Source organism: Siphateles boraxobius, unplaced genomic scaffold, assembly GCF_051911475.1.
Source record: "Siphateles boraxobius isolate OS27281-9 unplaced genomic scaffold, OSU_SipBor_1 20, whole genome shotgun sequence".
Taxonomy (NCBI): Eukaryota; Metazoa; Chordata; class Actinopteri; order Cypriniformes; family Leuciscidae; genus Siphateles; species Siphateles boraxobius.
In genome coordinates, this window is record NW_027508811.1 from 19,776,066 (window position 1) to 19,789,469 (window position 13,404).

Here is a 13,404-nt window from a genome sequence, read left to right on the forward strand (position 1 = left end):
TGGTCTTCCATAACACCTCGGCAGTGCCACAGGCTGATAGCATCCATGCCATGCCGCATTGAGGCAATAGTTCATGCAAAAGGGGCCCAAACCAAGTACTGAGGACATGTGCATGATTATACTTTTCTGAGGGCCGACATTTCTGTATTTAAAATCCTTTTTTTTTAAATTGATTTCATGTAATATTCTAATTTTATGAGATTTTGAATTTGGGGTTTTCATAAGCTGTAAGCCAAACCTGTATTGTTGGCTATTGCCACAAATATACCCGTGGTACTTGTGACTGGTTTTGTGATCCAGGGTCGTATATAAATAAAATTTTGAGCTGCAAATTATATCTTCACATTTATTTGAAATAGTCCTGTGGTATCCTATGACATGCAATTTCATCTAAATTTAAATACAACAGTAAACATTTTTATAATGGGGAATTTTTTTTTACTTCTCTTTTAATCTAACAGTATGAGTGTGATTTCCTTTTGAACGTCAGTTGCTGCTTTTTTGACACCTGTGTGTTGCTGTATCCCATCCCATCAAACCTTACTTTCAGTGAATATTCAAGATGGACTTTGCTGTAAAAACCACATCATAAGATGCATTTCAACTGGATCGCTAACATGGGCCATTGGTGCTTGGACCCCGAGAATTCCTGCTTGCTGCTATATTTTCCTTTACTTTCTTTACTCTCTTTTCAATAAATGTGGAAAAACAATCAAACGAAGAAAAAATGGTTCTCTGCTATTTCCTGATAGCCCCTTATACATGCTGTTTTTAAATATGGGAGTGAATCCTGAATTTATCATATTAAAATATTTATATCAGCTGATAACTGATAGTACTAATATACTGTGTATTAAGATCCATCTACTGTCCATTTTTGTGAAATGTGCAGTTTTGTTTTGTCTCTGTAAGCTGCTGCTTTTTAAACACTCTGTTTTTGAGGGCTGAATGATCTAATATCAGTTCAAGTTATAGCTTTATTTAACAGCAACCAAATGTGGATTCTAAAACTTAAGCGTGTGTTTGTGTGTGTGTAGAGCGGAGATAGAGCAGTTGTCTCTGGAGAGAGAGCACCTGCAGGAGAGCGCTGAGAAACTGCGAGGTCGCTGTGAGGAGATGGAGGAGCAGTGTGTGCAGCACGGCAGGATGCACCAGCGGATGAAGCAGAGGTACACACACCTGCAGCACTGACCTCAAGTCCGCACATGTACAGTCACTATAGGAGCTTGTGTGGTGTATAACACCATGGCATCACTACAGTACATTTGAAAACCAGCAGCAATTAGGGGTGTGCATCTTTAGGATGTCTGTGAATAAATTTTACTCATGATTCGCAGGTTTTCAAAAAAGTTTTGAAATTACATTTCAATTCAGCAAAGATTGTATTAATCAGGCTTTGTTCACCCTGCACACAAATCCAGTTTGTCTTTGTCATTTTGCATGTGGTTAAAATTCATCTGTTTGTACAAGTTTGTTAACATCAAATTTCTTTTATTTATGCTGTTCCGATCACAAAAAAAAAACCATATTTTAGTTGGATACGGCAATAAAAAAATCTGATTTTTGCTGCCTGTCTGAACAAAGCCTTCATCTAATGGTAGGCATGATAAAGTATCACAAACTAGATTGAGGTCAATGAATTAGTGGAAGAATAATGAACAAAACGGGTTGAAATGCACTACTGTTCAGAAGTTTGGGGTTGATAAGATTTTGTAATGTTTCTTATGCTCACCAAGGATGTGATCAAAAATACAGTAAAAACAGTAATATTGTAAAAATAATATTATTATAATTTAAAATAACTGATTTCTATTTTAATATATTTTATTTATTCCTGTGATGTTAAAGCTGAATTTTCAGCAGCCATTTCTCCAGTCTTCAGTGTCACATGATCCTTCTAACATGAGAAATCATTCTAAGGCCCTGTTTACACTTGGTATTAAGATGCGTTTTGGTTGATCAGATCACAAGTGGATGATGCTAAATACAGGTGTAAACGGGGTCTAAAACATTTTGAGCTCGTCCACATTTGACCACTCCCAGAGGTAGTCGAAAACACATTCTTACTCATGTGGTCGAATGTGTTCAAACAGCCACAACAGATGACTACTCTCCTCCTACTGGCCTAATGTGTAAACATTATGGTAAGTGTTTTAGCCAGACAGGATTTAAACTTTGTTGGCTGGAGACCCAAGTTTGGTTTGAAGAGAAAACATTGTTGGATGTTTAGAGGAAACGAAAGTTGATGCTCTCTGTATGTTTTTCTGTCGTCTCCAGGTGCGTTCATATGTAAATTGCGTGAGCTTTTTTCATTCATTAGATCGAAAGATCTGAAAAACACATACATTTACCTGCCCATAGACCCTTCGCTCAATCAAATCAGGACAGAAGTGGTTGAAGGTGGACAAAAGAGACTGATTAAAACACAAGGTGTTAACGGAAATCTGTCTCCCTCGTCTACTTGTGATCCGATCAACCAAAACGCATCTTAATACCAGGTGTAACACAGGGCCTAACATGCTAACTTTTGGCTCAAATCTTTTTTTATTATTATTATTAATGTTAAACAGTTGTGCTGCTTAATATTTTGTGCAAACTGATACTTTTTTGATTTTTGATGAACAAAAAGTTTTTTGCTAAGTTTAATGGTTCCTTGCTGAATAAAAGTATTCATTTATGAAGTATTAATATTACTGACATCAGAATTTTGAACGGTAGTGTGTGTTCATCGGGAATTACATTTTGTCAGTCTGAAATAAGGCTGGCTCTTCAAGAAGCCATTGATTGGATTTGCCGGCGGTAGATTTGTAACCTCTCAATATGTCTATAAAATTAACTGGAATTAGATACTGGCTTTTTATATATATATCTGATACATGTAAGCAGTGCACTCGTAACACTTCAGACTGTGTGTGTGCGTGTTTCAGGCAGGGGCACATGTGGCCACTGAGTGTAGGGTTGAGGGGCGTCTGGCACACCGCCCGAGCCAGCATGTGGGCGAGTGAGTGAGTGTGGGTGTATCCACAGTACCTCCAGCCTGAACTGAGCTTCTGCTGGGAGCACAACATCCTTCTGTTTCCTCCACAACTTTACATATTAGTGAATATCCACCTCCTCGAACCACAGAGAAGCAGATACAGAGAAAAGTTACGTTTCCACTGCCGCCTCGTAATGAAAAGCATGTTGTTTTTAGATAGTTGTGCCGTGTGGGCATGTAAGTGAGCTTTCCTCACATAACTGGAGCTGTTAAAATGGTTTGTCACCTTTGCAATTACGCAACATTTCTCACAAGAGCTCACAGACCGAGCTCAGAGGTGAGATGAAGCGATTAGAAAGAATCTATATATGTGAAATATTTATAGTTATGTTTACCATAGAAGATATGTACAAGCTAGAGATAATCAAATGATTCAATCTTTTTTTGTTGTGCATCTTTTGAACCATCCTCTTTGAATTTAATGTTAAAGCTAATCTTTTGAGAAGATTTCAAAACAAAGAGAAAGTTTCAACGTGCAAGAGGTTAAATAAAACAATTTCATGTTCTGGCCAAAATAGTGAAAAATCTATTTGTGAGAGTTTACCGCATCGCACCGTTTCTTTCTCGCTGTTTGCATGCTTTGTTTATTGCAATGCTGACACACACATTTCTCCTGCTGTTGGTATGTAAGACAGAAGGTGCCGGAGCCAAACTTCAGCCCTCGGCTCTGAGTAAGAAACTGAGAGGTCTGGTCCCTCCTGCGTCTTCAGGGCCCCGGGTGTCTCTGCTCTGTAAGGCACTTCACCCCGCCGCCCGTGGGTTAAGGTGTACGTGTTAATAAGTTGGTGCAAATGGCTTCGACATACATGCAAATAGCCGGGGCCCCACCTCAGATATTCTTGATCGGGCGCACAATCTGTGCTGCGAAGAGCTGCAACAGCGTGGCACGCATGAAACATTTGGAAAATCAGCTTGATTTATTTTTACCATTCGAGCCAACGCCAAGCAACACAGGGGTTTTCGGCACACAATGTTTCACTCCTGCAAGTTATTTATTTATTTTCCACGTGGTATTCGCATATTTTCTGCCTAGAGATTAGGGCCAGTGATATATGAAAGGCTTGAGTGTTGGCCAACGATTGTGCGTAATAGCCTCGGCTTTATGGAGAACATCAATAATACATATGCGTATCAATCCTATTTTTATTTCATAAATGCATTTCGGGCATCGCTTCACTGCTGTGTAAGATAGTTGACGTTAGTGTGGTAAAAGCTACTTTGGGATGTAGTAATCAGACTACATATATATATATATATATATATATATATATATATATATATATATATATTACTGACTAATTTCATATGGTCTGCCTCATTAACATACAATACAGGCAAAGACTCTCTTTGTTAAAAAATATATTTTTGAGTGTCTTGATGAAGAATATAATTAGAAATGGTTTTGTAAATTATGTAAGAATACTGTTTTTACTGTTCTTATAATTGCATTTTAATGGAAATTTATGGCAGAAATAAACAGAAATTTTAACTTTATTTTATATTTACTTTAATCGAATTAACGTACCTAATTAGCTATTTGAGCCGTACTCAGGTATGCCTTTAGTATTAAATATAGTATTAATATTATTATTATTCATACAGAATAGGCTAAACAACATGTGTTGTAAATTCTTAGTTTTGTTCATTCTTATTACTGCTGAACTGTCTTGTACTTTGAAAACATATGCATTTGTGGGTGACAAACATCGTATAAGTAGGCAGGCAGGGGTCCATGGAAATAACAGGGAATTTTTTTTATTCATTTCCAAGCTTGGAAATCATGGACATTTTTATAAATGGCATTTAATTTAGAATAATAATCTATAATAATCTAAAATTAATTTCAGAAAGCATTAATGGGTATATAACATTAAAAGCTTTTAGTAAGATGACAGGTCCTGTGGCATGGCATTTTATAGTGAGGCTAAATGATTTTAAACAACATTTTGCATATTATTTTATAATTATTATGCAATCTGCTTTTTTGGCCTCATATTACTTATATAACTTTTTTTGCATTTTAGAATTTATTGTCACACTGCAGAACTATGTTTAGGAACTAGGGAAGGTATTCGAAGGTTATTTAAAAAGACTAGTTACAGCGCCTTAAACGTCCACTTAAACATTCAAAAGAAGTCTTTTTGTTGATTTAAAAAAAAAAATGGTTTGTCAGCTACCCTGATTTTGGATAGTAATAAAACACGGCTTGATATGATTATTTGTCCAAAATTTCGCCTGCTCCGAGTCCCTGCTCACACAAGCTCCTCAAACATTCTCTCATCTCCACTCAGCCCCACAAACACGCATCTGCCAATGAGCGTCTTTACCAATTATCACTCCCTCTCACCAACACACACAGAAGCAAACACGCTCCTGTTCCTTAAAGGAGTGTTGTAGCATATACGCAGATGTGTGCCTAAATCTACAGGCTTCTGTCAGCCATATGGCAGCATAAAGAAAGATGGTAGTGGCGTGTGGATGTGCGTGGAGGGGAGCGTGGATGGAGAGCCATGTGTAGCGGTAGCTGGAGCGCTGCTGAAAAGGCTGGAGGAGATGGTGCAATGGAACAAATGTCCGAGAACAGCCGCGCTGCTGCCGGGGAGATGGCTGGGCCTCGGGCGAGGGCTGCTTCATCTGGTTCCCTGCCACCCACCCCATCATTCTCTTACACACACACGGACACGCATTTAAGACACTGTGTGTGTGCTGCTTTTGCCGAAAGCAAAAAAGCTTAGTAAACTTTTCACTTGCAAATGAAGTTGGCAAGGAGTTAAGGAGATGGCATGTGTGATGTGGATGAGGCTCGTCACTTTTTCTTTAGCATTCGTTTGGTGATCTTTGTCTTTTCTGGGTCAGATCAGATGTACCTTTAGCATTTTTAAAATCAAGTCTGCATGAAAGAAAAAAAAAGCTTTATAAAAGGAGTTTTTTTTGTACTTCTCTGCTTTAAATCAAACATGAGTCTTGTTTATAATATTAGTGATTCAAGTGGCATTATTTAAAAGTATGTAAACAACAGATTTCAACCAGAAATCTGAACTTTGCTGACAGACCCAAAGATTGTAATAATGTATGTGGACATATTATATCTTTCCAGCTTCTCTTTAGTCATTTGTGTTTGATATTGTTAAACTGTATATTCACAAACAGAACTGTTCAAAACCTCTAACCTAAGTATTCAATTTCAATAGCCAACTCAAACCTCAATTCTACAGACATGAATGACGCCTCAAATGGCGCCGCTTGCTAGCACAGAGGTGTGGCTATAGACTCTTTTCACATTTCTGTGTGTGGAACTTCAGCAGGGTAAACTTCTATAGTGGAGACCATAGCAGATGTTATTTTTGCACTCCCATTTGAGAGAGATAGATTATGACTGTAAGAAAATAGAACAATGTCAAAGCAGCTGTAATAGAAACCCTCTCACTGAAGTGTTAAAAAAGAAGAAAAGATTTACTATGTTCATTATTGTGGAAGCACTGCTCACAATTTATTCAGAGTATATAAGAAGAAGGATATTATTTAATCTCTCTTTTATCCTGTTGATCATAATCATCATCATACAGCCATTGAAATATTGGGGACGGAAAGTTTTTTTTATGCTTTTGAAAGAAATTTCTTATGCACACTAAGTCGGCATTTACTGTATTTGATTAAAAATACAGTAAAAACAGTAGTATTGTAAAAAACAATTTTAAATAAATGTCTTCTATTTTTATTTAATGTAATTCATTCCTGTAATGACAAAACTGAATTTTCATTACTCCAGTCTTCAGATGATCCACATTATGCTGATTTAGTGAAAATGTTTTTTATTTTGAATGTTAATGTTGAAAACGGTTGCTCTGACAGAACGCCTAATGAGCATTTTCATCATTTTATTTGAGTATTTATAAAATTTTTCAGTATTTATGTAAAATAAAAATAGTTTTTAAAATAACAAATTGCTTTACTGTCACTTTTGATCAATTTAATGCGTCGTTGCTGAATAAAAGTATTAATTTATTTTAAAAAAAATCTTACTAACTTCAAGCTTTTGAACGCCAGTGTATACAGTAAGAACTTATTATACAGTGATATCTGCATTTTCAGGATCACGGATAACTTTCTGGGCTCAGTGTTTATTGATCTGTAGGGAATCAGTGATTGCTCTGATAACACATTCAGTAGATACTCGTGACACATTCAATGATTCTCTATATTTAAAAGTCATGGTTTAAGCGTTTTGCAGCTAGGGGGCAGCAGGGAGCCTCTCCACCCTAATATCCCTCTTTCCTCTAGTGTTCTTGGGCCAGCTGGCCCACACTGCTGGGGGCAACAGCTCCATGGCCTGCTGACAGAGTCTTGTGGAGCGGTGGCTCTACTGCTCCTGCTTACGCGGGTGCTGGGCACATCCCAAGGCATGCGAACTGTAAAATGCTGTGGTGCATCCAAGCGCTTCCTATCCAGCGCTAAGACCCCATTTATAACATCAAAAAGTGCTCACTTAGCTCCTTTCTCAAGCTCCCATGTTGTTTTCGCAAGGAAGTCCAAGCTGATGGTGGTAACAAACTTTATGATGTTTTTAGGGAACTGGCATCACATATGTTGTATAGCTGAATGTATTTTTTTTTTATCTTTTAACAGTAGATATTTATTGTAGCATGGAGTATAGTAGATAAAAACATTTAACTGGTGTAACAATGTCCATAACATTGTGTACAAAGACAAACAAAGTTATTTTAATTTAAAAGTTACATTTATTTATTTATTTATTTATTATTCAGTTGTTGTCAACAGTTATGTTAAGAAAAATATTTGAAAGATTTGAAAAGCAAAAAAAAAATATATATATATATATATATATACTGTATATATAAATAATGGCGTAAATAATAGTGATAGTAAATATATAAAATAAAAATAATAATGCAACAAAATAAAAATGGCTTAGCCAACTTATACTGTCTCCTAGGCTAATTTTCATGTTCTTGATATGGATTTTTAAAATTGTTTGTTTATTTATTTTTTATGGATTCATTTTTGTCAAGTGCTCCTTTGCAGAGTTTCCAGTATTGATGATGCCAGTGTCATTCAGCAGTGTGTTTTACAGCATCTTTTAGGAGAAGAATGCTGCCATTTTGGGAAAACCTATAGAAATGGTTAGATGGACTATCATTGGATGGAAAGTATTCATTGCAATTCATAGGGAAGGACTAGTAGCCATTCTGGGTCAAATCATACAGCTCTCTTGTCTTCACATTTATTCACTGGCCACTCTCATAGTCACCTCTGTAATCCAGTCTTGATTATCCAAATAACCACTTAGTAACACTTCATTTTCAGTGCGAGTTCCTTCACTATAAAGCCTTATTTTTAGCTATAAAAAATCAGATAATAAATGACAATGCCATGGAACATGCATTGTCCTATGATTGATCTAGTTTAACGATCTGATTATTATTTGTATTTTTGGGGGGTTAACATTTATATTTGAATCCAGTGCCATATCTACATACGGTCCCGAACTCAGATCTGTAAATAAAAACACAGACAGAGGGAGCAGAGATAATGTGCAACAATAGACACTGGCGAGTCTATCAGATTAGGGCTGTGAGATCCAAGGCCAGCGGTCAGTGGAGCTGTGTTTGGCCCTGGCAGAGCAGGGGGGTTTATGGAGGAGTGAAGGGACTGTGTCCTCGCTGCCGCTGACAGCCCTGTTTTAACCAGGCAAGCCAAGACAGATTGCATATATTCTATACTGTTTATCCTTCCTCCAAGCCTCGCGAACCCCTTCCCGCCACTATCTGCAGCATGCTGCTGATGCGAGCCTCGTAAATTCACCGGATTTAGTGATTTGTCATTCCATTTGTTGAGATCTTTTTCTATTGGTTTGTTTGTGCATTGAAGGATGCACTCATTTGTTCTGATATGCTGTACTAAGTAACTGTTCTTTTTGCTGTTTCTTTGAGCCCTGTTCTCATTAGAATATCTTAAAAGAGATAAAGGGTTTTATTTGTTTAGCTGTACTGTTCAGAAACCTTTTTTCACACATGAGATGACTTCAAGGGTTTTTCTTACATTTTAAATTGTATTAATTTACATTAAATACATTTTTATTTTGATATCTATTTATTTTTATATCACCTGATTTTGGGGGGGTCTGTATGTCATGGTTTTAAAAAGACAGTTGTGATTTGTTTTGTCTTTTGCAAGGGCTGAGAGTGTATTCACTGCTTCTTGCCTATTCATTTGGCCGGCGCTAACATCAGTCTGAAAAATCACACACCCTGAGGCCACACGAGCAGAGGAACTTCAGTCACTCGCACTCTCGTATTATACAAACTCACTGAGCGCCTCATCACCTGCACAGAATTTACACCAAAAAGAGTTTTTACATGTAATAATAATTTTAAAAATTGCTTTTATCATCTAACAAAATTTCCATTGTAAGTAAACCTTATCTATATATATATATATATAAATAACTCAGGGGCGTCTGAGGCATACTGTCCATTACCGCAGACATTGATTTCGATTCGCCCATAAAGCTAAAGTTTTATATTTATCAAAATATTAATTTATTGCATTGGGAGTCTCATTCAATGTTTTTTCGTTTTTTTTTACAATTCTGTCCTCAGCCGCCAACCCATAGCTAGACTGTTGTTTTGTTTTTAGTTGTATCTCATTGGAACTAAATAAATACTGGACTGCTGTTTTAGCAAGTGACACTTGTGCATAACAGTGATTTATGTTCCTGAAGTGAGACAATGAAAGCACTTGATAAAAATAATGGTGACACAAGCAGTTAACATAAAATTACATTTGTTCAAAAGTTTGGGGTTGGATAGATTTCTTTCTATGTCAAGTAATTTTAAAGAAATGTATCCTTTTATTTGTCAAGGATGCATTAAAGACATTTATATTGCTACAAAATATATCTATTTCAAATAAATGCTGTTTGAACTTTCTATTTCTCGAAGTATCCTGAAACAAGCAGTGATCATAAGAAATGCTTCTTGAGCAGCAAATCAGAATTCTGAAGGATCATGTGACACTGAAGACTAGGGGAAGTGATGTTGAAAATTCTGCTTTGCCACCTCAATTATATATTGCATTTTAAAATATAATAAATTAGAAAAGTTATTTTAAATTATAATAATAATTAAGACTATTACTGTTCTTACTGTATTATTATTTATTTATTTTTTACAAAAAAAATCTTTGAAAAGCACAGTCTTGTTGTTTTATTTGCAGGGAACAGTTAAGTTACCTACATACCTTTTTTAATTTCCCCCCGGTAAGTCAGTTACATACAAAAGCCAGTATTCTCTGAACTAATTGGCATTTTATAGATATGTAAATGGCCAATACCGTTACCTGAGCGCTCTTTTGTCAGCGCATTAGTCGGGTTAAGCGTGTCTGTGTGTTGATCTGGCTTCAGTTAGCCTGGGAGCCAGCAGATGGTGTCCTTTCACCAGGGTCAGCGGGGAAGCTCTCCTCTCCCTTAAAACCCTTCTCCAGCTCTCTCAGTAGCGGGCAGAGGCAGCAGTGTCCCGACCGGGCCAGCTCAGCCCAGCTCCATGCACTAAGCTGTATTAAAAACCTAATTAAGTTGCGTGCCAGTAAATGGAGGGAGGTTATTGGATTTGCAGCCTTAGCTGCTGGACAGCCTTCTAATTTAATCAGACTCCCGTTGTGAGTCCAGCTTCAGAGAAGACTACGGGACTTTGGGTTTATGGGAATCAAACACAAACTAACATGGCCCCGAACAAGGGCACGGGTCGTGCGCATTGGACGGTTTCGAGACTGTTCTCTGAGTGGCAGTAAAGCAGATACAGTAAATACGGGGGAGGTTGAGAGGCGTTTGACATTTGTTGATTAAGGGCGGTGTGATAGTATAATAGGGTAATGCAGCATGCCTGTCTCTAGAGGTGCAAAGGTGCTGCAGATGAGGGAATTACACAAACTGCCTTAAAGGCTGATTTATATTTCTGCGTCGGACCTACGCCGGAGCCTCTACGCCGTAGCCTACGCTTTGGTTTTAATTTATACTTCTGCGTCGTTGTCCGCGTTGACGCACGCAGAGGGAGCATGTGAAACCCGAGGAAGCGGTTTGAGCAGACCAATCACAGCGCTTGCGTCCGCGTAGAATAGACGCGTTGTTACATTTTTGGAGAGGTGCACGTCAGGGTACGCCGGAGGGTACGCGCGCTACGCACAGCCTACGGCGTAGCTACTGCGCAAGTTCGACGCAGAAGTATAAATTGGGGGTTAAGTGCTCTGACAGAGCTGATTCAGTTTACTCTCAGCATTCAATTTTCAATAGATTCAACAAGAAATATTCATTATTTCTCTAGTGACATTATGTCAGGATTATAATTTTATTTTTGCTTAACCATGCAAAGGTATTAAGAGACATTCTTGTTTAATACTGACTAATGTCTAATTGCCTACTGCTTTGAAAAATACTCCAATATTATTAGACTCATACAACTGTTTATATGAGTTTAATGATAAATAGTTTGGAGTCGCTACGAGTTTTTAAATGTGTTTGAAAGAAGTCTTATGTTCACCACGGCTAATCATAAAAACAGTAATATTTTGAAATATTTGTACAATTTAAAATAACTATTGTCTATTTTAATATATTTTAAAATGTAATTTATTCCTGTGATGCAAAGCTGAATTTTCAGCATCATTACTCCAGTCTTGATGCCACATGAGTCACATGATCCTTCAGAAATCATGCTAATATTTGGTGCTCAAGAAACATTTATTATTATTATTATTATTATTATCAATTTTGAAAACAGTTGCACTACTTCAAAATATTTGTATTTATTAAATCACTTTTGATCAATTTAATGCATCCTTGCTGAATAAAAATGTTAATAAAAGAAAAATCCTACAGACCCCGAACCTTTGAACGTTAGTATACTGTATATTCACAATTAGTAACATTTAACATTTGTAATTTTAAAGGTTTTATTTTAAAATTGATTTCAATTATTTTTCTTTGGGGTAAGAGAGCTGTGATGTACAAGTGATGTACTTGGATCGATAAGCTCACTCTATTTTTTGTTTCAAAAATCTTTATCGGAGTCAGATGCCGAAGTCATATACTTTATAAAACTTTACATCATAGCCAGTAACTCCAACAGTAAGTCATGCCATATGTCTGCACATAGAGTTTATGCATCTTCTCTTGGAGTGATTTGGGTGTGGGGTGATTAGGATTAGGGTGTGTTTTTTTTTTTTTTAGCTACATATTAATGATTGTTTTTTTACTAATACTGAATCAATTTCATGCATTTCGAGAAGGAAAGAAAACCCAGTGTCAAAAAAAGCAGATGGTCCACTAACAGCTTAAACGGTCCTTGCGGCTCTCGCTTCTTAAGTTTTTATTATTATTATTCCTTATTTTGGTAAACAGTGGCAGATGAATGGTACTTTGTAAAAAACCTGAAGAACAGCAAGAATTGTGGATAAAGTTTTGGATGAGTGCACTAATAAAGAAGAACATTTGGAGCTAAATAGTGTGTGGAGGAGGTTAGGGCCAGCGCTGCCAGACTCTGGAGGTGGGCGGCAGCAGTGGCGCCAGCTCCCGAAACAGCAGGGCCTGAGCATGGGACAGGATGCCCACCACAGCCCTGAGATCAGCCCTGTCCAGCTCACGCTAGGAAGGCCAGCAGAGGACTCAAAGGATGAGGGCGAGGGAGACAAAAGAACAGCACTCGAGACTGAGGCCCGAGGACAGGAACAAGCTGTCTGGTGCAGTCAGGAGATCTATTCTGCTCACACTCCCAAATAAATTGGGATTTAAGGAAACAGAGGTGAATGACAACTATTGCGAAAGGCAGAAACACTGTTTCACCAGACACAGAGAAAAAGAAAGGCATTAAAAATGGATCTGGCACTAGTCAACAAGAGAAGCTGGAGGCCCGTGTTCTCCATATTCACTTCTGCTGGAATCGTGTACAGTAGCACATGGACATAATACTGAATTGTGTCATTTGTATGTCTTTTTTTTTTTTTTTTTAACGTAGTCAGGATAGCACCATATTTCTTTTCTGACAGGAATGAAAACGGGGTTGTGAGGGATCGAATTACAGCGTGTTCAACGGATTGTATTGTTAACAACATACCTATTGTTCAGCTGATTGTAACATCTTTCCAAAAGTAGTCCAAAACTCCACAAAACAGTTGAGTTATGAAAATGGCATGATCTAGGACCTTTATACAAAAAACTAGCCCACACACCTTTGTTTTCATTTGACGTAAAATGATATATGCCGTCTAACCTGACTAAGGTCTGTACTTGCTCCATGTGGACAGAGTAAGCCATTCATAGGTTGATTTCCCTGGCAAATGACTTTATGGAACAT

The 13,404-nt window shown here is 37.3% G+C and overlaps 1 protein-coding gene across 1 annotated transcript in view; it reads left to right on the forward strand.

The window, feature by feature from the left end:
• The window catches only part of sdccag8 (SHH signaling and ciliogenesis regulator sdccag8), a 41,494-nt gene that overhangs the window by 27,344 nt on the left and 746 nt on the right, over positions 1-13,404 (forward strand). The window contains exon 16 of the mRNA XM_077237304.1: positions 1,038-1,169. Coding sequence (XP_077093419.1) covers positions 1,038-1,169 — 132 coding nt within the window. The remainder of the gene's footprint in view (positions 1-1,037; positions 1,170-13,404) is intronic.